Source organism: Macaca nemestrina, chromosome 5, assembly GCF_043159975.1.
Source record: "Macaca nemestrina isolate mMacNem1 chromosome 5, mMacNem.hap1, whole genome shotgun sequence".
Classification (NCBI taxonomy): Eukaryota; Metazoa; Chordata; class Mammalia; order Primates; family Cercopithecidae; genus Macaca; species Macaca nemestrina.
Window position 1 is genome coordinate 11,784,506 of NC_092129.1, and position 27,677 is coordinate 11,812,182.

Sequence of the window (27,677 nt, forward strand, 5' to 3'; positions counted from 1 at the left end):
CCTGGCCCCAGATAATTTTTAATTTGGCAAGTCACCACCACACAAAAAAATGAGGTTTTAATTAGTATTACCGTGGAAGCGCAGGGTAGCCATGGCGGAGCTGCAGCAGCTGAGGGTGCAGGAGGCGGTGGACTCCATGGTGAAGAGTCTGGAAAGAGAGAACATCCGGAAGATGCAGGGTCTCATGTTCCGATGCAGCGCCAGCTGTTGTGAGGACAGCCAGGCCTCCATGCAGCAGGTGCACCAGTGCATCGAGCGCTGCCATGTGCCTCTGGCTCAAGCCCAGGCTTTGGTCACCAGTGAGTTGGAGAAGTTCCAGGACCGCCTGGCCCGGTGCACCATGCATTGCAACGACCAAGCCAAAGATTCAATAGATGCAGGAGTAAGAAGCTTCAGGTGAAGCAGCAGCTGGACCGTTGTGTGACCAAGTGTGTGGATGACCACACGCACCTCATCCCAACTATGACCGAGAAGATGAAGGAGGCTCTCTTATCCATTGGGAAATAAAAGTCTTTGCCAGTGGCCATCGGGGCTGAGGGCAAGAATATATTTTTTATAAGGAATTGGGAATTTTAGTCTTTTAAGCAAGGTTTACAAATGAAGAAATGAAGGATGGCCACAAGTGTAAGGCATATGTCACTTGCCTCTGGACACTGGTTATTTTATGTTTCAGTCCTAAAAAAAAATGAAATGGAAAAAAGTGGTGCTAAATCGGGTCAGAGAGATTACAGGAGAGTTTTAGAGCTTATTATTTCCTGTGGCCAGCGCTTGTCCTGGCAATAAGGCTCTCCCCTGTAACAAGCCAGAGCCTTCCAAGGTACCAGACTCTTCTTACTGCACAGGTAGTAACAGGCTGGCAGGTTAGAGTTGGTGGAGTCTGAGAAGAAATATTTTCTCTTTGTTGCCAACATCCTGTTTACCAGAATTGTCACCATACCATTTTCCATAAGCTGTGAAACAAAATCAATGAGGTCACTAACTTAGAAGGGAAAGAAAGTTTTCTGGGTCTTTGTTTTGTAGGTTTTGGGTAATTTATACAAGGACATACAAGTTGATCTTAAGATGTGGAATTGGGAGGGAGACTAGTTTGGATAAGAACTTTGAAAGGTTCCTTGTGGATCCCCATTTCTGGTCATCAAGATGTGGATGTATGTTTCTTAAAGTTATTACATGCTGCATCTTTCAGCCTGGAGACCATGCAGAAACATGAGAGGTGATGACACACTAATTATGGGAAGCAGAATTACTGGCTGATGGCCCCTGAGGCTGTGTATAGCAAAATGACAGGACAATCCTGCAGTAACACTTTTCCCTTGAAGAGAAGGGGGTTTTGATTGTGATATATACTAGTATCTAGGAATGAACAGTAAAAGAGGAGCAGTTGGCTACTTTATTATAACAGAGTAATGAAGTACTGGATTTGGAAAAACCTGGTTTTATTAGAACAGATGGAATGAAAGCCTAAACCTAACATTGCCTACTTAGCCCCCTGAATTAACAGAGCCCAATTGAGACAAACCCCTGACAATAGGAATTCAAGGGAGAAAAAGTAAGCAACTTGGGCTAGGATGAGCTGACTCCCTTAGAGCAAAGGAGAGGCAGCCCCCATTACCAAATACCATTTTTGTCTGGGGCTTGTGCAGCTGGCAGTGTTCCTGCCCTGGCATGGCAACTTACTGTTTTGATAGCAACTTCGTTGTATTTTCACCAACTTATTACTTGAAATTATAGCCTGTCCATTTGCTGTTTCTAGGCTGTGACATATTTTCTTAGTGGTTTGGTTTTAAAAATAAATAAGGTTTAATTTTCTCCCCCCCCAAAAAAAAAAAGTATTACCGTGGATTTTCAGACAAACTTATAGAAAATTACACCAAGGATTTTCGTGGTTAGAAAGTAACAGCCTTTTTTCCCCCTTAGTCAGAAAGTATCTCAAAATTTACAACCTCTACCACATATTTCATGCCAAGAAAATTAGTATTGCTGTCTCATGAGCTAAAAAGACCACAGAGAAAGAGAAAAGGTTTCTGTAGTAACAATAAGTGGCATGAACCTCTGTATCTTTCAGAGAAAAGGAAAGATACTTGCTATGGACTGAATGTTTGTGTTTTCCCCAAATTCCTAGGTTGAAATCCTAACCGCTAAGGGGATGGCCTTAGGACGTGAGGCCTTTGGGAGGTGATGAGGTGATGAGGGTGGGGCCCTCTTATTGGATTAGTGCCCTTATAAGAAGAGACGTGAGACAGATGTTTGCTGTCTCTGCCACGTCAGGACGCAGCAAGAAGGCCACCCTCTGCAAGCCCAGGAAGAGAGCTCTCTCCAGGAGCCGGATCAGCTGGTGCCGGATCTCAGAGTTCCCAGCCTCCAGAACTGTGAGAAATAAGATTCTGTTTTTAAAGCCACCCTGTCTATGGTTATTTTTGTTACAGCAGCCCGAACTTAGTACTTGAAGGATGTAAAGAGAAAGATTAGCTAATTTTAAGATCATTTAAGGCTATTTCTAGTCACTTCTTTCTCATACCAAAAAACCTCATGGAAATAATTTAAACCACAAACAAGAACTAAAATTATAAGAACAAGGACATGAAATCACATCACTTCTAAGTGATCAGGCTGTGTGGGTCAGTGAGAACACCGTGGGCTGGGGAGATTTGGAGGCTGTCATTTGTCTTTTCCCTCTGCCGCAGAAGCAGAAGCACATCAGTTACTGATGGCATTACTCAATGCCATTTTCAAAGCACCTCACCTGAGCAGCAGCAACAAACTCAAATCCCTGTCGAAAAACGCAGCAGAGGATCCAGCCACGGGGAGCACTGTTTTGTGAGGATACTGAGAGCCCCTGCAGGTTCCAGGACTCCAGTGCCCGCCTGTGCAGGGCCAGGCCAGGGGACATTGCCACACAGCACCAAGTGCTCCAGCAGGGACAGGCAAGAGGCGCTCAGAGGCAGGGTGAGCCCCCAACACCTGACAGGTACAGCAGGCGACAGTGGCCTAGAACCTAGAGGAGATGTCTGCTGAGCTGGGTCTTGAGCAGTGGGTGACTCAGGGAAGAGGAAGAGAAATAAACAGTGAGCCCAAGGACAGACACTCGTGGGGGACCAGAGAGACAGCAGGACCCCAAATGCAGACAGAAAGGGCTTGTGGACTTGGTGCAGAATCCACAGAAGGACCTTGGGCAGGAGAGATGACCAGATTTGCCTTCCAGAGCCCACTTATGTCCGTGAGGGCCACAGCAGGAAAGGGAGACGAGGAGGCAGGCAGGGCTCTCCCAGAGAGGAGAGCCCTGAAACTGTCTAGGTAATGTGAAGGGGGTCTGGACAGCCAGGAGGACTGCAGGAAGACAGAAGCTGCCAGTGAGTGGCTGCTTAGAGGAGGGGCGGGGATGGGGGGAGAGTCTAGGAGCTACAGGTGGGTGGCTGCTCAGAAGCGGGGCAGGGAGGTGGGGAGAATTTAGGAGCTGGAGGCTACAGCTGGGGAGATGCTCACAACCTCCATCAAGGCAGGTGACTTGGAAGGACAGTGATCCATCCTGCCTGTGTGGAGCTTGGCATGTCTGGGAAAATCCAGAGGCTCAGTAGGTGAACTGGGACCCAGGAGACAGACGTTAGCTGAGAACAAACTTCAGAGTCATGCTAGGGCCTGGCACTGTCACGGCAGACGGTGCCAGTTCCTTGAATATCAACATCTAAAGGGTCAGGGAAGAGCTGAGGGCAGCCGAGAAGAGAGTGACCAGAGACTCGGGGAGAACGTCCAGAGCAGCTGCACCACCCAGGGCCGTAGAGGAGTGAGAAGGAAGCCAGGGGGTCCTAATGACTGGCATGGGCCACCGGGCACGCAGGGGCGGGAAAGATGGAAAGCACATGCTCGAAAGCCTGAACGGAAAGGGAAGAGCAGCTGGGCCACAGGGAGAGGGGACAGAGTTAGGGAAGGAGAGAAGAACGGCTGGCTTTTTGCCTTGTTTTGGTTTTATTCATTTAATGATGGGAGAGAGACCTGCAGGTAAAACACAGCCTTGAAGAGCTACGGGAGCGGGGAGAACACCTTGGGAGAGAATCAGAGCCTGCCTTGTCCCCCTACCACCACCTAGGCAAGGCAAGAGCTGCTAAGGGCAGGAGGCCCCAAACCACTCAGCAATTCTGAGCAGTGCCCTGGTCAGCAGTAAACTCAGAAAGTAAACTTGATCAACAAAGCCTGGCTGTGGCACAGCTCCAGCTCTTCCAGCTCAGGGGTGTCCTAGGGAGGGGAGCAGCAGGTGCGATGCAGGGCTGTGGGGTCAGCCAGGTCACCACAGACATGAGGACCCTGCCCACAGTGTGGTGCACAGAAGGGCATGCAACAGGTGTCCAGTGAAGACACGCTGGACAGAGAAGAGGTGAATGAACAAGGCCTTACAAAAGTGCTGAGTGCCTCCAACTCCAGAGCTCAGTGGAAAAGCTTAACGTGCCCAACCCTGCTCCACCGCTGGGATGCCAAACAGCCCTCAAGCCAGGCCTCTGAGAGGGACTTGCAAGATTACTTAATGCAGGGCTTACCCAAACAGTCAAGCCCAAAGTCCATGAAAGAAAAGTGGAATTATCTTCAGCAAAGCTACATTCAATCAGCCTGGCGTGGTGGCTCGCGCCTGTAATCCCAGCACTTTGGGAGGCTGAGGCGGGAGGATGGCTTGAAGCCAGAAGTTCAAGATCAGCCCGGGCAACATAGGGAGACCCCATCACTACGAAAACAATTGTTTTAGATGAGTCATGTGTGGTGGCATGTACCTGTGGTCCCAGCTACTCTGGAGGCTGAGGTGGGAGGACTGCTTGAGCCCTGGAGGTAGAAGCTGCAGTGAGCCACAATCGTGCCACTGCACTGCAACCTGGGTGACAGAGACCCTGTCTCAAAACAAGCTACATTCAGTGAAAAAAAACCCAAAAAACAAAAACACCAACACCCTGACACTGCCCCGACGATTCGGGTTGAGCAGGTGAGGAAACAGCTGCTGTTTGGGGTGTGGCATGGCTGGTTGGACAATGAGCTGCAGAGGATCCTGTGGGGCCACTGGGCCCTTCATCCCTCAGGAAAGGGGTGTGAACTCTGGAAAAGCAGTTCCCACACCCTCCTGTGGACAGCTACTACCACTAATGCTTGTTTTTCTAGAGGAAAAATGTCTCCCAGGCTGAATTTAAATCAGCTTTGCAGAGCCCTCAAAAGTGAAGCTCCAGGTTGAGCAAAGAGCCCAGCCGAGTGTAGATCCCCACAGAGAAAAGCTACCAAGAAAGCTGAGTGTAGTGCAGACCGCTGCGGAGGAGACACAGCGTCCGACGGTGCCGGCATCGAAGGCGCACACTGGGGCTGCCTGCGGGTCACTGTTTCTAAATGCATGTGAACGTTTTACAGTTTATAACGCTTATCAAAAATGTCCCCACTGCACACGACTTTCCCTCTTCCAAGCTTCACCTCCTTCCTTTACTAAACTTAGGAAGGCCCATTTCTCAGAACTAAGTCAACAACAGCCAGTAATAAGCCATTAGTTTTTCTCCCAGAAATAATGTCGCCTTTTCTTCATCGCCTAGCACAATGACCTGCTTGTGAGACATGAGCTTAAATCCCAAGGTGCTGACCGCTCTGCCTGCATTTACAGAAAGAAAAGTTCTAGCCACACATACAGGTATGATACCCAACGGCTGATTTATCATTGAGAGTGCTGACAGAATTTCGTGTTCAGGACATAACAGAATTTCTAGAAACGACCAAACAGATCCATCTGCAAACAGAATCTGATTTACACAGCACACCTTCCAGAGAGCACGGGGACCTGAGGGTGGCCGCAGGAGGCCTCGCTGCGCTCAGGGACCAGATCTTCCGAAGATGAACGCGAGAAGGGCCCAGGCAGTCACTATGCCACAGACTCTGCAAGACAATGACACGTATCAGTGGCTGGGGCACCCAGCAGGGCCAAGAGGCACCGACGCAGGCTCGCCTCTCTTCCTTCCCAGCCCTGTGCACTCAGATGTTCTTCCTCTTCGTCACTCTCCCGGTGCCAACGCTGAACTTCTGCCTCTCGAGGTTAGGCTGGCTCTGGGATGCAAACCGCAGGTTGAAAGAAAAAGGGTTTGCAGTGGAGCTCAGTGTGTTTCTTCAGCAATGTTGTTTTCTAACGGATGTGGCCCCTAACCCACGAGCCAGAACCTCACCAAGTTCAACTGACAGCAACTCTGCCTTTCCAGTTGTTCAGGACCTGAACCCTGGATTCCCACTTGATCCTTCTCTGGTCTGTCGCTGACTCCACCCCGCTGCCCCCGGCTGCACTGAGCTGTGACCCAGCTGAAGCATCTCCTTCCTGACCGCTCTCACGGCGTTGCCTCTACGGTCTACCCCACACGGAAGACAACCTGAGTCGGGTCATCGACCTTCTTGCCGTAACTTCCGCAATTCCCTCTCTCCTGAGAGAAGCCCAGTCCTCCCTGGGTGGCCCCCACCTGGGGGGCCCCGGTTCCTTCTCCCGTGTCCCCTCCTTGCTGTTCTGCTCACAGCGGCCTCTCCCTGTGACTCTCCTGGCGCCTCCTGACTGGAAGGCCCCGCCCTGCTGTCCCCTCTGTCTGGCTCACTCCAAGTCTCTAATGGGGACCCCCATCAGCTCCTCCGAACTGCAGCCTGCCACCCACCCCTGACCCTTCTCTCATTTTTAATAAACACTTGTCACCCAATACGTTACAGGGTACACTTGTTTATCCTGTTTATCTCCCCCAGCACGTAAACTCCATGAGAGCGGGGATCTTCTGTTTCACTGACGAGGCCCCAGAACTACGACGGTGCCCAGCACACCGGTGCTCCACAGACAAGCGGTGAGTATCACTGAATGACGCTCAGGGCACCACACTCGTCAACAACCCCCTTGGCAACACACACCAGTGAGCGAGCTGTGCTCGAGTCAGACCATGCTGGGATGCTGGGACCCCGGGACAGGCAGGCGGCCTCAGCCCAGCACTTACTGGAGCACGCAGTTGACGTCTGGGGAGTGCCTCCAGTAGCGGTACAGGGAGATGCACAGGGTCGGGTGGCCCCGGTACTCCTTCAGGACGTTCCGCGCGCTGCCAAAACAAGTTTGCCGTGGTCAGCCAGGCAACAGGATCACGCCGCCTGCTGTGATCAGGCGGGTGGAGTCAGAGACATACAGGGATGAATGCAGGAGGCATGGGGGACGCGGACTTAGAGGCACCTACTCCTTAAACTTATTGGTCAGGAGTAAGAACTGGCTTCTTGTGAGTCGCCTGACATCAAACTTGCAGAGATTCTGAAACTTATGGTAGACTTGCTGCTCGCTGACCCCGGGCCACCTTTTGATGCTGAGGATGAGGATGGGAGGTCGGATACTGGGATAATCTGGACCAGAAAAATTCTAGAAAACATGCAGAACACAAGAGATTTTCCACAGTGCTTCCTGACTTCTTATCCAGTCCGAAGATCTCAAGAGAAACTAGGAAAGGCTCTGCTTGGGGTGGGGAGGGGAAGAGAAGGGAGGATGAGTCCATGTTGGCCTTGGTGGAGAAACATGAGAGGAAAGGAAAAGCCAGCTCTTATTTCTTCAACCACTGAAATCCCTCTCACGAGTACCAGAGAGCACTGGCCGCTTCTCAGCGAAGGCTCTGAACTCTGAACAGGGCAAGGGGGCTAAATGAGACCAACTCACGATCTTTGGGACCCCCGCGCGGATGAGGTTCACTTGGTTCACGTAAGGAGCCAGCACGTCGAGGTACTGAGGAAAGGACGACTCAGGCACGGGGTCGATGCTGCAAGGACAGAAAACCCCAAAGCTGTTGGGCACATGGAAGTTCATCCATTTCCTCGGTCACAGCCAAGAATCCGGTGACAGAACAGGAGAAGGACACTGCCTCGGACGGCTCTCTGCCCCTCCCGCCCTCACAAGTCTTGGGGCTCTGGTTGGGTGCTTCCCCAGCTGGCCAACCTTAAAGCATTCTCAGTGGCCCACACGGAAACAGAGCTTCCGGACAGTCACCATCTGCTGGTGATGGCTTGGTGAGGGTCCCACTGCTGACAAACAGCAACAGGCTCAGAGAATCAGCGCGAGACCACGATTCAGAGAAAGCCCCATGCTGTCCCCACTTGGCATGACATCAACCTTGATTTCAAAAGGGCATCCCTCATCCCACAGCCTCCTCCCACTGCCAGCGCCCCCTCTGTCCAGGCAGCACACACACCCGAGCCCAGGCCCCAGCAAAACCACGGGCCACGCAGTGTCCAGGGAGCACACATACCCAAGCACAGGCCCCAGCAAAACCACGGGCCATGCAGTGTCCAGGGAGCACACACACCCGAGCCCAGGCCCCAGCAAAACCACAGGCCACACAGTGTCCAGGGAGCACACACACCCGAGCACAGGCCCCAGCAAAACCACGGGCCACACAGACAGGCAGGGAGGGCTTTTAGGCCACGGGGATTAAAAGAAATAGAAGATGTGTGACCCGGGGCACTGAGGTGCTCCACTACTGCCAGCGCCTTCCCTGTCCAGCACACACATACTCACCAGGGGCCCATAAACAGCCAAACCACAAGAAAGAGGGTGAGGCTGGCGCATTTCTTATTTAAGAAATAAGCTTCCCATCCATGTGTCACAGAACGTTTGTATTTATAACATCCACTGCCAAAATGGACAAATATAGGCAAGACCCAAGTTAATAGATTATAATCCAAAAAGATGTTTCTACATCAATCCCAAAGCACACATTAGAATTCTGACCGGCTCCTTCACCTGGCCGGCTAAGTCCTACATAACAAATGTGCGTGCCAAGGACGGTGCTGTAGCGTGTACACTGCAAATGTGTTTCTGGTGCCTATGTGCCCAGGGCTGCAGGCATCAAGGATGGTATTGCCATGGGGAAATGCACAGAAGATTCCAATGTGGGGTTCCATTCATCTCTCCCCAGCCTATGTGCCCCCCAACAATGGATATGTCATTCATTGACCTGAACACTTTCTCCTCGTACCTCATTGTTGCTTACGTGGCTATAAGAAAACAAGTCAGAAACAGATAAAGCACACACACCAGGCTGGGAAGGACTGAGACAGGTGTCAGAACCTAAGCCTAACCCCACTGCCTTGGCCTCCTGACATCTGTGGGGATGAGGGGCCGCGACTCATACAGGCAGGTGCAGGGGTGGTAGGAAGGGCTACTCCTGTGGCACAGGGCCATTTGTGGGCTGTTGCCCAGTCAGGGACAAGATTTCTATACCAGCGACACTTCACATTCTCCATTCTTTGGCAGGACCCTGGGACTGGGGAGGTGCTGGCTTCCAGCAAAGGCTCAATAAATCCTGACCACTGATTGAATAGCAGGATGAAAAGGAAGAACACTTACCCATGTATCTTCTGTAGAAGCAAGTGTGCCACTTTCAAAAGAACTAGGACGGAAAAAAGAAGTGCAACAGAGCTTATCAAAGTGTGCGTGCTCATGCTTTCTCTCGTTATGTGCAAGCCAATCTGAAATAAACGCAGAATCTAGGGACAGCAGGGGCATAGTGCCAACAAAAAGTAAGTTTCCAGCTGGGTGTAGTGGCTCATGCCTGTAACCCCAGGACATTGGGAGGCCGAGGCAGGCAGATTGCTCAAACCCGGGAGTCTGAGACCAGCCTGGGCAGCATGGTGAAACCATCTCTACAAAAAATACAAAAATTAGCCAGGTGTAGTGGCATGCACCTGTAGTCCCAGCTACTCGGGAGGATTGCTTGAGCCCAGGAGGTAGAGGCTGCAGTGAGCCGAGATCCTCATCACAGAACTCTAGCCTGGGCAACAAAGTGAGACCGCCTCACAAAAAAAAAAAAAAAAAAAAAAAAGAAAGACAGTTTCCTTTTAAAGGAACCACAATCCTTACCTGACCCACAGAGGAAGGCATCGTACGCAGCTTCGTGGGGGCACTTTGTCTTAACTGAGGCATTTTCCACCAGGAGGAGAGAGAGTTGAGCAGTCATGAGAAACCCGCCCCATCCTAGCTCACTATCCACGGCAGCAGCAGCTCATACAACCTCCCCATGGTCCTGCACACCCTTCTGCGGGCCCACACACCAAATTCACCTTGGTCCTCCCCGTGGTGGAGAAAGCCCCAAGCTCAGAGTTGCCTTATAGACTAAAGACCATTAGTCTTTAAGGAGGAAACGGACAACTCCCAGGGCTCTTGGATGCGTTCTGGGCTCGCTCATTTGGGGCAGGAGTTACGTGGAGTAAGCAAAGGAAAACCCCACACAAACCTCCCGCTCCATTGCTGTCCGGGCCGGGGATGGGGTGGGGGTGGGGGGCGAGGGGGTGGGGGGCGAGGGGGTGGGTGGGGCGGGGGAACCAGGGTCAAGGACAAGCTCAGCTGAGCACCTCAGCACTCTGCCGACCGTGCAAGGAGTGTGGCTCATGGGAACGTACCGTATTTCTCACACCTGCTTGCGTGAACAATCTCTGGTCCAGAATTCTTGGTGGGATTCAAGTCACTATTAGAAAAGAAAAATAGAATAAAAAAACAATTTGCTGAAAGTAATCCCTTGTTTTCTCCTCAGTCCCTTAAGTTAATATAAATTTTTTTAAATGTACTGGGGACATATCTTCAAGGTGCGCATCTAGGCATGGACAGGTAACGTCTTGGTAACTGGGCAACAGGACAGGGGAAAGAACAATGGTGCAGGAGGGGCATTTATCAAATGCTTCCCTTGAGCCCAGGCACCAAGACAGACAAGACACTGTCTCTGTCCTCCGGAGCTGTCCAGTGGCCTGTCCAGTGACAACTACAGAGACAATTACGCCTGTCTCTTGTAAACGCCAGGCCTGAGGTATGACAGCCATGCCAGGACCCTGCAGGCTTCTGGAAGCAGACAGCACTCATGGAGAGTTCCAAACCACAGGAATCAACGGGGTTCAAGGAATGGGAAGATGGCAGGCATTTCGAGCAGGCAAAGGCAGTGAGGAAAAGAAGGACGTCTGACCCCAGGAGCTATGAGGTGAGAAGTGGGGCTGAAGCTTGTGTGTGAAGGGAGGGCCAGAGGGTAGGGAAGAGCCCCTACCACAGACAGGGACTTCAGAAGCCACAGAAAGACTCTGACCAGAAAAAAACAGCTCATTCAAATTCACATTCTAGGTCATCATTCAAGAGTGGTGTGGGGTATGAAGAGGGCAGGCCACAAGGCTGGGACACCACTCCGGGGCTACTACCACAGTTCCATGGTTGGAATGAAAAGATAATAATCCTGAGAATGCAGAGAAAGGAGAGGTTTGAGAGATTTACAGGGTCTAGTCCATAAAACTCGACTCAATCGACGTGAGCAAGTCAGCTCTGTGACCCCTTCTAGGTCTTGGCTCCGGGACCTGGGTGAATGGAGATGGCGTATGACAAGCAAACCTTCATTTCACTGGTTTTCAATAAGATGTTCTGGAACCTCATGTGCTTAGCCTCCCTGAGCCCTAATGTCCCCATCTGTCAAACAGGCATTGTCGCCGTGGGTGTGGCCTGAGCTGTCCGTTAGGATCGGGATAGTTGTCAACAGCGGTAGCTAAGATTCAACAGACCTGGACTCCATGCCAGGGGCTAAGTCCTTCCACATCTACGAACTCATTTAATCCTCACGACAACCTTGGAGTGACACACGATTTTCTCATCTCACAGATGGTTAAACTGAGGCACAGAGAGATTGAGTAATTCTCTCAAGGTCACTCACAAAACCAGTGAGTGGCAAAGCTGTGATTTAAACCTAGGAAGTCTGGAATCAGAGCCTGTGCATTTACAACAAAACTCCCTCTGCCCTTCACCCTCTCATGCACACACAGCCTCCAGTATCACGCCTGGTACCATCAAGACTTCCAAGTTTCCAGGCACTGGAGTGTGCCTGAGGGACAGACAGGAGTGTCAGGTTGAAGATGCCTGTAAGTCATGCAGGGTGGGAACATCAACAAGACACTGTAAACGCAGCATCCTAGATGCTGAGGTCTGGACTGCAGCCACACACAGGTGCTGGGAGTTGAAGCCCAGCGGGTGGACGAGGCCACACGGGAGCCTGGGAATGAGCAGGAAGAGGGCTGAGGAGGGGCCCTTGAGGGAAAACTTAGGAGACAGGTAGAGAACACGAACCACAAGGAATGGGTTTTAAAAAATCGCACACGCACATCCAGAACAGGGTGCCACCCCTGTTCCAAACGCCTCTTGTGCCGTGTCCTGCTGAGTGGGGACAGACCCGTGGCTCTGGGTGCCCCTGCAGAGAGCAGAAGTGAAGGAGACAAGGCCCTGCCTGCCACAGGCTGTGGGCAAGAAGAGCACGAAGAGTTCAAGGCATTTTGTTGTTAAGTTAGGAGAACACTTGTTGATGTGGAAGGAAATGAGAGGGAGACAAAAAGAGGTGGAGACACCCCAGGAAGGGGCAGGTAGGGGTGGGGAGCCACCCAGCAAGGGTGAAGGTGACGAGTAGGTGGCAGCTCCTCCTGCCTGGCCTCAGACAGGGAAGGTGCCCCACTTGCTGGTGACAGGGGCGCGACAATGAAACAGGGGCACGTACAACTGTTTGAGAGGCAGGGGTTGAGAGATTTCCTGTCTCTGGCTTCTCTCTCTTTGGAAACTGAGGCAAGAGGGTCATCGGAGGAAGAGGGCCACGAAGCAGGAGGAGCTGGAGGAGACCAAGTCCCAAGCAGGCATCACTGTGAAGGGTGAGCGTGCCTAGAGAGCCCAAAGCCCTGTGGGGCACAGGGAGGCCGCCACAGCTGCAGACCCTGCTCCAGCAGCAGCTCCAGGAATGGCCGTCCTCACCTGTTCAGGACTTCATAGACTTCGGAAAGATTCGACACCCTCGGGAAATTCATCTCCTACAATGATGGAAAACAAACCAGAGGAAAACATCTGCGCTTTTGTTATTCTCTATTTCAGGCAGGACCAAATGGTCATTAAAACAGCCTGGAAAATGCTCGCTCCTACAACCTCCTCTTTCTCTTCAAATAGTGCAACTATCCTTATTCCTTAGTTAAGAGGTCAGGGTACCCCAGTATCCCTGGGTTTCCTAGAAGGGCTCCCAAAAACCCAGGCTAGGAAAAAACTCTACACACACCATCTCCCTCAGAAGATGTGTTCAAGAGATTATCTATAAACAAAGGAAAGCAAGGCACTAGGACAAAGGCCAGGGACATACATGTAGAATACAGTCATTCTAAGGCCTCGAGAGCCTAGGGGCAATGCCTAGTTACTAAACCCTAAAAGTTCATAGTAGCTGGAAATATGCCAAGTACAAATAATAACAGCCTCTGGGCAGACACAGACCACATACCCCACTCCCATCTGTGTGGCTCCCTTCCTGGATAATTCACTCTAAGGGATCACCCTAAGGCTTCACAACATTGATCTGATGCTCCCTTCTCTGTTCCTCAGTTGTTGTTTTTTTTTCCCCCTTGAAACAGGGTCTCCCTGTTGCCCAGGCTGGAGGACAGTGGTGCAATCTCAGCTCACTGCAACCTCCGCCTCCCGGGCTTTAAGCGATCCTCCCACTTACGCCTCCCAAGTAGCCAGGACTACAGGCGTGCACCGACATGCCCCGCTAATTTTTGTACTTTTTGTAGAGATGGAGTTTCATCCACATTGCTCAGACTGGTCTCAAAACTCCTGGGCTCAAGCCACTCACCCACCTCCGCCTCCCAAAATGCTGGGATTACAGGTGTGAGCCACTGTGCCTGGCTATTCTGTTTCATTTCTAAGCACTATGTAAACCAGTTGGGTCTCTCTTCTCTACACATGGTACATAGCCTCGATCCCACAACAGAATCACCGGGGGAGCTTTAGAAATATCACCTGGCCTCACTCTAGGTCAGACAAGAAGCTGCCAGTGCAGCCTGGCCATCAGCATTTTCAACTTCCCACGTGATTCTAACATGTCGTTGGGGCTGAGAACCCGTGGCTGGGGGGCTCAAGAAAGAAGAGGTTTTCTCAAGATTCTTCAGGAGGGAACCTCCTCCCCCTGTGCTCTGTACACATGTTGCAAATATTCCCAAGGCATGCATCAGGTTCTAAAATAAGTTGTTCTGTTGTCTGATCTAAACACAGAAACTCTATACAAATAAGTCAAAATGTTTCCACATTCCACAAAATGTTTCCACTGGAATGAGAGGAAGGGAATAAAAGTCATACATAAGCTAATACAATGACCCACAGGTGCCAAAATACAAAAGGCAACTGATACTGGTTTGAAGACAGAAAAGCATCAAGGAACAACTTTAAAAAACACAAGTGGCTGGCCGGGCGCGGTGGCTCACCCCTGTAATCCCAGCACTGTGAGAGGCCAGGCGCGGTGGCTCACCCCTGTAATCCCAGCACTGTGGGAGGCCGGGCGTGGTGGCTCACCCCTGTAATCCCTGCACTGTGGGAGGCCAAGGCGGGCAGATCATGAGGTCAGGAGATGGAGACCATCCTGGCTAACACGGTGAAACCCCGTCTTTACTAAAAATACAAAAAATTAGCAGGGCATGGTGGTGCGCACCTGTAATCCCAGCTACTCAGGAGGCTGAGGCAGGAGAATCGCTTGAACAAGGGAGGCGGAGGTTGCAGCGAGCCAAGATCGCACCATTGCACTCCAGCCTGGGTGACAGAGAAAGACTCCCTCTCAAAAAAAAAAAAAAAAAAAAAAAAAAAAACCAAAAAAACCAGGAAACAAAATAAAACAAAAACAAGAAAAAAAAACCCAAAAGAGAAAGCCAAGTGTCACTGGTATGGAAAAAACAGTCCTTAACCCGAAGCAATTCTATTCATTACCTTCCAGATATCCTTTGTTACATTCTTGGTATCAATGAGAACAGGAAATAGGCTGTGGATATTCTGCTTAAATTGATCGTAGCTTTCTGAGGGGAAAAACCCAGGTAGTCAACAGTGAATTTGTTTGTTGGCAAAAATGGGAAGGAACGTCTTGAACCTAGCTTGCCACCGGCACTGATTAATAAAGCAAACTGAAACAAAACAGGAATTGAAAACACCATTAATCCTAGCCACTAAGGATTTCTAAACTCAGATCAACCTGCCATCACCACTTTTATAGTAAAGGCTGAATGGTTTTCTTTTAAATTCAGGATGCATTCTATTGCCAACCTTAGTTAACGTAGTTTGTGAAGTTCTAGCCGATGGGGTAAGACTTAAAAATAGAAGTATTATCAGAAAGACAGACATGAAATCCTTTATAAATAACTGCTCAGAGAAAAATCCAAGAAAAAAAATCAACTAAAAATTATAACTAGCAAAGTGTCCTGGTAAAAGAAAATTTATGTAAGAACTCAGTTGGTAAAATTATACCTGCATCTAAAGAGGGTTATTGCAAAACACACACTAAAAAACAAAACCCTGTGTTCTCTTCCCACTACTCTCCCATTTCCTACTCCCCAAAGGCAACCACTTGCCGTTCCTTTTTTTGGTATTTATTCTCATCTCTCTAGCACATGTGCGGTGCAGTGTTAGACACCTCACTCCTGACCTCCCACCAGCTGACAGGGTAATGACCTCTCTCATTCCACCTCCAACCACATGCTCATCTCTGTCGCCCCCACGCACGTCATTCACAAAAGGCTCTGTGGTGGCTACAATGACTTCTCTTTTCTTGCACAGCTTTTGTTCTCCAGCGATTATTTTGTCGTACTTAGTTTTTTGGTGAATACATATTATTAATTTCACCACTAATTCTCCTCCAACTCTCTCAATATGCCTAAACTCAGGTGTTTTATTGTTTCTTGGGGAAATGTCTCCTAAAACTTTCTTACCCCTTTTAATCTAGATTAGTGTTCTTTGTATATTAATCCATTTAATCTCACAACCACTCTGATATTGGCACTATTATCCCAATCTTACAATTAAGGTAATGTCAACTCGCTGGTGACTACACACGTCGTGAGTGTGGGACGGAGGAGATTACCAAGGTTCGAGTCCCCACTTTTACCCACTAGGCTGCACCACTGCGTGTCCAATAAAGGAATCAACCATGGAAGAGCAGGGGACAGCCAGAAGACAGTGTCACATGACACTGAAGCAGCACTTATTAGGTTTTTCTTTTTCTTTATTTTTTGAGACGGAGTCTCGCTCTGTCACCCAGGCTGGAGTGCAGTGGCCGGATCTCGGCTCACTGCAAGCTCCGCCTCCCGGGTTCACGCCATTCTCCTGCCTCAGCCTCCCGAGTAGCTAGGACTACAGGCGCCCGCGCCCGGCTAGTTTTTTGTATTTCTTGGTAGAGACGGGGTTTCACCGTGTTAGCCAGGATGGTCTCGAGCTCCTGACCTCGTGATCCGCCCGTCTCGGCCTCCCAAAGTGCTGGGATTACAGGCTTGAGCCACCGCGCCCGGCCTATTAGGTTTCTAACAACATAAAATAATGCTTTGGGTAAGTGAAAAAAAGTCAAACAAAAATCAAATCTTTACATACATATTTACATTTTTACATATATTTACATATTTACAGTGTAATCAGATATGTAAAAAATTCAGGCTACTAGCTGATTAAAGGTGACTTCTGACTTCACGCATTTCGGATTTTGTCAAGTTTTATACAGTAACTCTGAAGAGCTTCACTAATGGGGAGAGAGGTATCAATTCAAATTGAATTTTTTTTTCCCCTTGACAAAGTCTCTTGGTTTTCCACTCTGTGGAGACAGTAACAGATCAGAGTACAGGCCTCTGCCCGAACTCTTCGGAAACCTGCAGACACTGGGGAGGAATGTGCATTTTAGGGGCTGCCTCAGGAGTATGATCCTGGACCCGTCCCTCTGCCAGATGGCAAACTAGCATGAAGGAAGAGAAATGACAGGTTTGCCCCTACCTGGGAGGGGTCTGAAGAACTTCTCATGGAGGTGCAGCAGGTCCATCATCATATTATGTCCCACTAAGGGCTACTTGGGAGTAAATCAACAAGTGAGAGAAAATAAAAAATGTAATACAGATACTACAGACTAACAGTTTCTTGCAAAAGATGTAGCATTAGAACCCACTGCAATTCTGATCACTTGACAGTTCCATCCTAACCTTCCTTTGCCTCCATGAAAGGTAGTTCAACCGCTTAAATGCCAACAAAAAGAAAAAAGAAAATAATTCGCAAGTAGGAGGCACGTAAGGCAGGGTCTGCGCTGGAAATCTATACTGTGAGGCAGGTGCTTGCAGTTTCCCAAGTAGTTTTAGATCAGTTAGTACTGAAATTCCTGCGTTACGGAAAGGAGCAAAGAAGTAGTACTGTTTCTTATGGATACTCTTGCCCCAAATTAACCTATCATGATTTGGTGAAAGCAAGGTTAGATCCACGAAGCTAGTTATAAATGAGAAGGAAGGCCAGGTGCAGTGGCTCACGCCTGTAATCCCACCATTCTGGGAGGCCAACGCAGGTAGATTACTTGATCCCAGGGGTTCGAGACCACCCTGGGCAACACTGCAAGATTCCGTCTCTACAAAAAAAAACAAAAACAAAAACAGAACAAAAATTAGCCAGGTATAGTGGCATGTGCCTGTAGTCCCAGCTACTCGGGAAGCTGAGGTGTGAGTCTCACTTAAGCCTGGGAGCTCAAGGCTGCAGTGAGCCGTGTTCGTGCCACCGCACTCCGTCCTGCCTGGGTGACAGGTGAGACCCTGTCTGAAAGTAAAACGTGAAAAACATTAATGAGAAGGAATCACTTATCTTAAGGAATTTTATCTTGTTGTTGAAGGAGCTTTCAGTATCTCTGACCAGAAATACAAAAGATACTTGCCTTTAAGCCGAGAAGAGAGACATATTTTCCTACCTTCTGGGCTTTCACCAGCATTTGGAAAAAGACAGAAAAACCCCTTGCAGAGAGAAGAATCTTTTCCTTCCAACAGCTCTCTCGGTCACAAGAGGTGTTCTGAAGATACCAGCGATGTTGTTTACTCACTTTCTTCACTACCACCTGAAAAGCAGGGACAAATGCCCTGAATCCTGGGTTACTGGGAATGAGGCCTAAAGAAACGGCTCTGCATCTCAAAACAAAAGGAAAGGGGGAAAAACTAACAGCGTGCAAGAGAAAAGCTTTTCAGAGGCCAGATTTGGCCAAATGAGAGAGAAACGATGGAGCCACTGACGCCCTGGTCTCAGGTGAAAACTCACCCCCTCATCTTTCAGCACCGTCCAGATGTCGGGGAGGGCCTGCCTCAGCACCAGTTGGACCTCAAAGGCCTGGAAGCCTGCAGCAGGGAAACACAGGGGCACACAGTACCTGGAACCTTATGGCATGTTCCCAAGAGAAGCCCCGGAGGAGCAGAAGCTGAGAAATGGAGAGGTCAGGTGGAAAGGCAGCTTGAAGGGTGTCTAAGCCCACGAGCCATGTGGCAGGGCCTGGCCTGTCATGACGGGATCTGGAACAGCATTCTAAGAGTTTTTTATCTCAGGGCCACTCTTAAGTAGGGGATGCCATAGAGTCTGTGTTTATGTGAGTCACAGCTATTGATATTAAGCCTGTTAGAAATTAAAACTCTTACATTTAAAAAATGTTTTTTAAATAACAAAAACCCAGTATACAAGAACAAAAGTAACACTTATGAAAAATAACTATTTTCTAAAACAAAAACTTTAGAGAGAAAAGTGACACTGTTTTACATTTTTGCAAATCTCTAACATTTGGCTGGAATGTGATCGTTGAAACAGAAGAAAATCCAGCCTCAAGGCTGGGCGTGGTGGCTCATGCCTGTAATCCCAGCACTTTCAGAGGCTAAGGAGGACAGATCACCTGAGGCAGGAGTTCGAGACCAACATGGCCAACGTGGTGAAACCCTGACTCTACTAAAAATACAAAAATTAGCCAGGCATGGTGGCGGGTGCCTGTAATCCCAGCACTCAGGAGGCTGAGGCAGGAGAATCCCTTGAACCTGGGAGGCGGAGGTTGCAGTGAGCCGAGATGGTGCCACTGCACTCCAGCTTGGGCAACAAGAGTGAGACTCCGTCTCAAAAAAAAAAAAAAAAAAGAAAAAGAAAAAGAAAATCCAGCCTCAAGCAGATATGTAGGTGGAAAAGGGAACAGAATTACCAGCCTTATTAAATGACTTTGGATATTCTTTAAAACTGTACCAAATTCAACAAGTGGTAGTTTCTTAAAGATTAATTGCAATGTGGAATCTGAAACCATCATTAAAGAGTTTTCTTGTACTGCTACATTACAATCCACTGGCCTATCTCATACCTAGAATAGATCTCTTATCCATGAGAAAAGATAGTGCACAATAGTAACATCATGTGCTAGTAGTTTGGAAAATACTGGTTGGCAGGGTTATGTAGGTCTCTCGAATGTTTGCACATGTTATTGTGTAATAATAGCTGGAACAACAGAAGACGCTGGAAAATATGATCACTGATCTCATCAGAAAGGCTGTGGCACTGGGAAGCTGTCAAGCTTATGGAGGCACATGTAAATTCTTCAAAATTCCAGTTTTGGATTGAAAGCTGTGATTTTATCACTAGGAAATACTGCGAGTTATCTTCCTTGAAGTGACAGGCTTTTTTTTTTTTTTTTTTTTTTTCTTTGAAACAGAGTCTTGTTGTGTTGCTCAGGCTGGAGTGCAGTGGCATCATCTCGGCTCACTGCCTCGGCCTCCCAGAATGCTGGGATTACAAGCATGAGCCACTGTGCCCGGCCAACAAGCTTTTTTCATTGAGAAAATGATTGTGAAACCTTCAAGTCTGAGCAACCAATCAGTTCTTTCCAGTAAAAATGATATTTCATGGGGCCGGGTGCGGTGACTCATGCCTGTTATCCCAGCACTTTGGGAGGATCATCTGAGGTCAAGAGTTCGAGACCAACCTGGCCACCATGGTTAAACCCCGTCTCTACTAAAAATGCAAAAATTAGCCGGGCATGGTGGTGGGCACCTGTAATCCCAGCCACTCAGGAGGCTGAGGCAGGAGAATCACTTGAACCTGGGAGGCGGAGGTTGCAGTGAGCCAGGATCGTGCCATTGCACTCTATTCTGGGCAACAAGAGCAAAACTATATCAAAAAAAAAAAAAAAAAAAGCAGCTAATTCAGCTCTCAACTCTCAACTCAAAAGACTGCATGCACAAGCACTTTTCCTTGACACAATCACTGTATTTTGGCACACAGCCAAGCAATGTTTTATGCATACTTTTTTTTTTACATACCTATATTGACATATAATATTTAAAAGATGAGTAATCAAAAGATTGAGATTTAATACAACCAAGAATATTACTTTTTCACTAAGGAGGCTGCTAGTAAGATTGGCTTTTCCGTTTTTAACTGAGAGTAAGTGGTAACGAAGAACATGGTATGATGCTCCTGCCTTAATTTGTGCTGAGGTGCCAACAGCTTTGTCCGACATTGCTTGGGCACCAAAATGGCACAATGACAATGGCAAGTACAGCTGAGGGATGCTTGGAAAACTGTTCTGACCTCATAGACCCATTGGAAAAGGTCCCAGAGACTCTAGGATCCACAGACCAGCCTCTGAGAGCTGCTAAGCTATGGCACATTCACTGTGGCTCCACACCACATGGTGGGGGAAAAGTTTAGAGATTAACAAAAGTCAAAATAATACAGGGTATGCAGGACTGAGATAAAAGGGATGGCTCAGGAATGGAACTTGACCTTCTCAGTCTTGAAACCCAAAGTATGTTGAAAGCCTTCAACATGTGAATGCAGGTCAGAGCTTTAACCACAAAGACTATGCATCTCCCGAACAAATGCTGGCTGGCATCAGACTCAGTCATGAGGCATTTGGGACCAGGATCCCAAGAAAGGGTGTGTTTCCCCCAACTCCTGGCAGGTGACAGTGACCTGTCCCAATGCTCCTGCGCTGGGAGGAACAGCCCCTGCCTACCAGCGATCCCAGGAAGAGTCATCCAGTCACCTTCCTTGGCCAGGTCCAGCCACCGTGTCACTTTGTCAATCACCGCCTTGATTTGGTCTTTATCCGGAGAGCTGAAAATGGGCGCATGAAAAGTGAAAATGTCAGAGAAAAACACATCAGAAACCCAAGACTATGTTAATATGAGAGCAGTTTCTGAGCCCTCTAGTTTTCATGTTGCAATCTACAAAGAAAATGAACCCAAAGAAGACGATTTCTTCTCTGATGGTCTTATGCAATAGGAAGCCAAACAATCAGAAGAATAGCCCACACCCTTCCATAGGATCCAGGCATATATTCAATCCCCTCCTGCTTCACTAGGATGTGTGGAGGAAAAGCTATTGGGATCCAGCCAATACCAAGCATTGCTATCAGGACCGTCTTCTTTATTCAGCTTTCAGGGGTGATAAAGTCCCTATCTGGGTCAATCAGGAAAAGACAAGGACTTTGGTAAACACATCGTCTCTTGCGTCAGACACAGAACCTAATGTCATTTTGAGATAAGGAAAAGGCTTTCTCTAACTCTTGACAATAAAAGAAGGTTAAAAATTCAACTTGTTTTTCCCTTACAAAAAGCTACATTTTTATATGAAAACCAGCAGGAAAAATACAAAGAGACAAAAATTCCTCCAACATAACAGAATTATCTGGAAGAGATCATCACTCATCTCATTTCAGTTGTTCATTTAATCTCCCCTTTCCTGATAAAGGCAAAGAGCTTCCATGCCTTGTTCAAACCCACACCTAGCTGACAGCACTTGGCTCCAGGTGAGGGTGCCAGCACCAAGGCCCCTGGCCCATCTACCCACAATGCTGTTGCTCTCACTGTGGTCACTCCTGACCCCAGCTCTACAGGAATACGAGGTTTCGGAGACTGGGCCGGCACAGATAGCCAAAGTAAAAAGGCAGAGTTCCCGGCCTCTGGCCTAGGGCAGCAGGGTCAGGCACGGTGGGGCAGACACAGCCTAACTAAGGCACACATCTGAAGTCAGTGCCCAGTATGACTGGTACAGTCAAGATTGCCCGTGAGATATCCTTGAAAAATCCCTCAGAAGATCACGTGGGGGATCAACATAACATCTCACAGCAAGTCCAACAGAGCCATTTCTTCCCCTCTAGCACTGGAATGGAATTCTTGTTCCTTTGAGTTCCAGATTAGGAGTCAGTTTCTTTTTCAACACGGAAACTCACACTCGACGCAGTAAGAGGTTCATGAGGGAGTGGCACATGATGGAGACAGGTGAAAGCCGTTCTCAGCTCAGCCACACGGAGAGCAGCACCAGTTGCACTGGCGACTGAAGCCATCCCCGCCGGGTATGGATGGAGGTCGCCACGTTCCTGGAAACAGCATGCCTGCCCACGGGAAACGCAGACAACAGCAACAAGGAAACAAAAGGCACCTGGAGAAACAGGCCATACCTGCGGACTCTCCAGTTCCCAGTCAGGATATCGTGTCGAATTTTCTTCTCCTGTTCTTCATTCATATATGGGATTCCGTTTTTGAGAAACTTAAGACAAACAGAACAAGGAGACAAGTCAGAGGGATCCTCTGTGCCTGATCTCACGAGGACAGATAGAAAGGGGAAAGGAGACGGGCTGTATAGGCCAGTTGGTCTAGATCACTTTTAAGACATTCCCAAGCCGGGTGCGGTGGCTCATGCCTATAATCCCAGCACTTTGGGAGGCCGAGGCAGGTAGATTGCTTGATGTTAGGAGTTCAAGACCAGCCTGATCAACATGGGGAAACCACGTCTCTACTAAAAATACAAAAAGAATTAGCTGGGCATGGTGGCAGATGCCTGTAATCCCAGCTACTCAGGAGGTTGAAGCAGGAAAATCACTTGAACCTGGGAGGCGAAGATTGTACCACTGCACTCCAGCCTGGACAACAGAGCAAGACTCTATCTCAAAAAACAAACAAACAAACAAACAAAAGACATTCCCGTTCCCCTCCTCCAATGCCATACCTTGTTATAGTTGAAGCCATACTGATTCAAAAACTGAACACTGGAAGCCTGGAGAGAGAATTCTGAGTCCAAAATCCCAAACGTTGTGGGGAAGAGAAAAAAGTTACACGAATGGGCTATATACCTATAATAAAAGAAACATACAGGAAAAAAGTCACAACCATCTAAAAAAACTCTGGTTCCCAGGGCAGGCTTCAGGGTGGGCGCTTTCTTTTAGGTAAGAAGAATCGGAGTGTGCCTGAGTGTCTGCTGTGTTTCAGGAGCTATGATTGGCACTGGGGGTGCTAAATGAAAAAGGCAGAGAGCCTGCCTTCAGGGCCAGGGCCTACCACAGAGACAGCCCCTCCACAAGTCGCCCAGGGATGCCAGGTTAGGGCATGCAGGCTGGCACCCTCAACTACTCATGGGGGGTGAGCAGACATCCTGATAGTTGGGGCATCCTTTCTGCCTACTGTGTCAGGCAGTTCAAACATCCCTTTCATTATACAACACTGTGTCAGGTGCTTTTATTAATATAGGTGCATACTGGAAACGATAGAAATGGGGACAGGAGCACTTAAGGTACACAGCGAATCTGGCGCTTTCTTTTAGGTAAGAAGAATCGGAGTGTGCCTGAGTGTCTGCTGTGTTTCAGGAGCTATGATTGGCACTGGGGGTGCTAAATGAAAAAGGCAGAGAGCCTGCCTTCAGGGCCAGGGCCTACCACAGAGACAGCCCCTCCACAAGTCGCCCAGGGATGCCAGGTTAGGGCATGCAGGCTGGCACCCTCAACTACTCATGGGGGGTGAGCAGACATCCTGATAGTTGGGGCATCCTTTCTGCCTACTGTGTCAGGCAGTTCAAACATCCCTTTCATTATACAACACTGTGTCAGGTGCTTTTATTAATATAGGTGCATACTGGAAACGATAGAAATGGGGACAGGAGCACTTAAGGTACACAGCGAATCTGGCGCGAAAGGTACGGCTTCCAGAGAGACGTCAAAGACAACATGGAATCCACAGAGGGCAGAGCGAGCGGAGAAACAGACCCAGGAGAGAAGACAGAACATCTAGGGCAAAAGTGATCGGGGCACCTGAGGCCGAATTTGAAGGGGGCAGCTGTGGAATGTAAGTGGGCAAGCAACATCCTTTGCAGAAGCTCTTAATACGTACTTGTTTGCTTCTCCTTCAATAGCGGAAAACACAGACAATCCTGAAAGAATGACCGTAGAGGGAATGAATGCCAAGGAAAAGCGCCCTGAATTTCACTACAAAGACAAAACAATTCAAACGGTACTTTGGGCCCACAGATACTAGGTGGGCTCTACAACAGGATAACATCTTTAATGACAAACAAACAAGAAAAGACAGACTGGAAGCATGAGAAATGTCAAATTGTAATTCACACTGAATTTGCTAAAGTCTAATCGTGGCCTGTTCTTCAAATACAGAAGTAAATATTAAAGTGACATTCTCATAGTTTTAAAACTAACCACAGAAAATACCAAAAACCATTAAGATGTATATATTTAACTCATTTAAAATGTCTATTCCTCCCCTCTCAAAGAAAACCATACGCAAAGTAAAAAAAGACTTCAGGCTGGGCACGGTGGTTCACGCCTGTAATCCTGACACTTTGGGAGACTAGGCAGGTGGATCACTTGAGGTCAGGAGTTCGAGACCAGCCTGACCAACATGGTGAAACCCTGTCTCTACTAAAAACACAAAAGTTAGCTAGGTGTGTTGGTGCACGCCTGTAATCCCAGCTACTCAGGAGGCTGAGGCAGGAGAATCGCTTGGGCCTGGGGGGTGGGGGTACTGCAGTGAGCCCAGATTGAGCTATTGCACTCCAGCCTGGGCAACAGAGCAAGACTCTGTCTTCTCCCACCACCCTCCAAAAAAGGACCTGAAATTTGGGTACAACAATGGAAACATAACTACAACTGTTTCCCATACTTCTCAAAGAGGTCTTATAATTAAAAACAAACGAACAACAACAACAAAAAACTATAACAGAATAGTAGTAAAGGATCAGGATAGAGAGGAACACACACACACGTTCAGCATCGTTCATAGTAAAAGCAGGGGTTGGGCATGGCAGCTCTCCCAGCTACTTGAGAAACTGAGACTGGAGGATATCCAGAGCCCAAAAGTTTCAGCCCAGCCTGGGCAACATAACAAAATCCCATGGTGCCAGGGGAGGGCACAGACAAACCCAGAAAAGTAAAATCTGACCCAGGGTCTGTTTCTGTAAATATAACAACATTTTACTGGAATGGAGCCATGCTCACTTGTTCATGTATTATCTACAGCTAATTTCACATTACAAAAGCAGGATTGAATAGTTGTAAAAGAAATCACAATATGCAACTGTTAACAGCTCTGTCTTGACCAGCCTGGCCAACAATGGTGAAACCCCACGGCTACTAAAAATACAAGAATTAGCTGGGCCTGGTGGCTGATGCCTGTAATCCCAGCTGCTCGGGAGGCTGAGCAGGAGAATTGCCTGAACCTGGGAGGTGGAGGTTGCAGTGAGCCCACATCACGCTACTGCACTCCAGCCTGGGCAACAGAGCGAGACTCCATCTCAGAAAATAAATAAATAAATCAACAAACAGACCTGTATGAGCTGATATAGAAAGATCTCCAAACCCCATCAAGGAAAAAAAAAAAGTTTCTGAAGCTGGGATGACCTTAAAAAAATTATTTTTGTGTGTAAATTTTCTTAAAAGAAAAAAATCACAGGCTACGTGTGGTTGCTTATGCTTATAATTCCGCCACTTTGAGAGGCAGAGGCAGAAAGACTGCTTGAGCCCAGGAAGTCAAGACCAGCCTGGGCAACATGGCAAAAACCTACCTGAAAAATTTTAAAAATTAGCTGGGGGTGGTGGTGAGCCTGTAGTCTCAGTTTACTCAGGAGGCTGACATGCTAGGATCACTGGAGCCCAGGAGGTCTAGGCTGCAGTGAGCTGAGACCATGCTACTGCACTCCAGCCTTGGTGACAGAGCAAGACCCTGTCTCAAAAAAATAAAATAAAATAAAAATCGCACACACACAGTTTTACTTGAAAGAGTAACAGTGATTGTTCCTTAACACTGACTTATTTAAGCATGGAATCAATGCCGCTAAAGTTTGTTTGCTCCGAAGTGTTGATTCCATATGTATAAAATGGCCCAAAACATTCCATATGTATAAAATGGCCCAAAACAAAACAAGCATACAAAATGATACTCAATATCCTTGAAAAATCTCAGAGCTGTTTTTACAGTAGGAAACGCAAAGTCAATATATTCTTGAAAAATCTCAGAGCTGTTTTTACAGTAGGAAACACAAAGACAATAAAAATACCTTCTTGAAAAACTCTAACAGCTGGATATTAAACTCACCAATCTGACAGATTGTAAATTGCTGAACGCTCTGACGGGTCTTTAGGTACCACTCCGATGGCAAATCAAAAAGACTGTGAACAAACAGGCATCTCATTCCACGAGCAATGACATCCCATCCCGGCACTATGGCCTCCGCGGCAGGATCACCACTCTCAACCGGGGAGGATTTTTTCCTTGTTACAACAACTAGGGAACACTACTATCACTGAGTGGAAAAAGCAAGGTTCCCCAACACGTAGGAGCAAGCCACACAAAACGTCCTGCCCCCCAAATGCCAACAGGCTGCTGGCCAGAAACAATGCTGGTCTGGCCAGGATCTTATACAGAGGGGACACAGTTTTAGTTTTACCTGATCTGCTGGGGTCCAGACAGGTTGGATCGAAGGCCCGTGAACTCTATGTCCAGACCTGCCGGGAAGGCAAAAAATACCAGCCCTCGGGTGCAGAACATGGCCAGCACTCCACACACTGTAGATCTGCAGGCGGCCGAGGCACCTGGGCTCACCCCTGTGCTCAAGAAGCCAGGGGAGGTCAGGAAGGGAAAATGGAGGAACCGAGGCAAGGAGCAGCCAGGCACCCCCGCCCCGGGTTGCACCTGGGCGCACCGGGCTCTGGCCAAAAGACACGTGGGGCTCGGAGTGTACTTGCTGCTCAAAGTCCCACCGCCCCGGGGCTGGAGAAGGAAGCCCCCGTCCTTCCTGAGGCCCTCTCTGAGCCCCTGTGGCCTGGCAACCGTCCCGCCACCCCCTCCCCAAGCTCGCCCGGAGCAAGGGGCTCTGTCCAGCACAGCCGCGAATCCCAGGCACCTCACCCACGAAGTCCGCCTCCTGGACGAGCTCCTGCAGCAGAGGAAGGTTCTCCTCGAACTCGTCGGCGCCCAAGTCCATGGCCGCGCAGCTCTGCCGAGTCGCGCAGGGCTATCACGTGCTGCCCACGCGCTGCCGTCGCGCAGCCGGGTCTTAAAGGGCGCGCGCGTGGAAACCAGGCAGGCGCCTCCGCCCCACGTGCATAGCTTCCCGGTTTGCGGCTGGCGTCGCGCACACCTGCTTGCGGGTGTTTTAATTGTACGGTTTGCTACAGAAGTTTGATTGCAATTGCAATCAATGCCTGTTTACCTGGCTCCTCAGCAATTTCTTTGCAGCCCTTAACGTGAAAATGTCATTTACATGGACTTAGAATGTTAAGAGGCGTGGCAGGAGAGGAAGACAGAGTCCCCAGAAAGGGTGAAAGCAGAAAAGCGGAGCAGGAACAACCCCGAACGCAACTGCAACAAGCAGATTCTTTGCTGCAGCTCACGGTCTTCTAAATCACCTCTTCCCAACTTCTCCATCACTTCCAATATTAGTCTGTCCCCATTCCCTCTCCCACGCCCCTGGACATCTTTTTCCTCATTCTGCTGTCCACCTTACCACTGTCTTAACACCTGCAATCAAACTTTGCAAAGCCTCAAGAACTGCCCATTAAATTGAAGGAATCCTTGGTCCCCAGGGATTATCTCGTGCACTC

The 27,677-nt window shown here is 48.7% G+C and overlaps 1 protein-coding gene and 1 pseudogene across 4 annotated transcripts; one reads left to right on the forward strand and one right to left on the reverse strand.

Annotated features, from left to right (window-relative positions):
* Window positions 1–27,106, reverse strand: LOC105492017 (PARN like ribonuclease domain containing exonuclease 1). 4 transcript variants are annotated; one of them, XR_011623276.1, is made up of 20 exons: window positions 26,983–27,106; window positions 26,522–26,678; window positions 26,170–26,243; window positions 23,956–23,995; window positions 22,802–22,925; window positions 22,254–22,342; window positions 20,808–20,908; window positions 18,086–18,162; window positions 17,745–17,888; window positions 16,796–16,865; window positions 14,756–14,841; window positions 12,770–12,825; window positions 10,408–10,472; window positions 9,869–9,922; window positions 9,356–9,398; window positions 7,670–7,769; window positions 7,203–7,378; window positions 6,972–7,070; window positions 5,775–5,889; window positions 1–950 (listed from the first exon to the last, which is right to left on the reverse strand). XR_011623276.1 is itself a non-coding variant. In XM_071096248.1 (19 exons), exons 1-19 carry the CDS (start codon window positions 27,056–27,058, stop codon window positions 5,826–5,828), a joined length of 1,695 nt encoding a protein of 564 aa, XP_070952349.1. In that variant the 5' UTR covers window positions 27,059–27,106; the 3' UTR covers window positions 5,643–5,825. The 4 variants fall into 4 exon arrangements, 2 of the variants coding, with proteins under 2 accessions (XP_070952349.1, XP_011757146.2); XR_011623277.1 differs by having other exon boundaries at window positions 26,522–26,579; window positions 26,983–27,104; XM_071096248.1 differs by lacking the exon at window positions 1–950 and having other exon boundaries at window positions 5,643–5,889.
* On the forward strand, window positions 92–507 carry LOC139363273 (protein FAM136A pseudogene; annotated as a pseudogene).
* Window positions 27,107–27,677: the final 571 nt, after the last annotated feature.

Excerpts from the sequence above, each read along its gene's own strand:
- LOC105492017 (XM_071096248.1), bottom strand. The coding sequence starts at position 27,058 with ATGGACTTGGGCGCCGACGAGTTCGAGGAGAACCTTCCTCTGCTGCAG. Across the intron at positions 22,343-22,801 it reads ATGGCTTCAACTATAACAAG|TTTCTCAAAAACGGAATCCC; the intron begins GTATGGCATTGG and ends GTTTGTCTTAAG. Across the intron at positions 20,909-22,253 it reads GGGAACTGGAGAGTCCGCAG|CTCTCCGGATAAAGACCAAA; the intron begins GTATGGCCTGTT and ends GCCCATTTTCAG.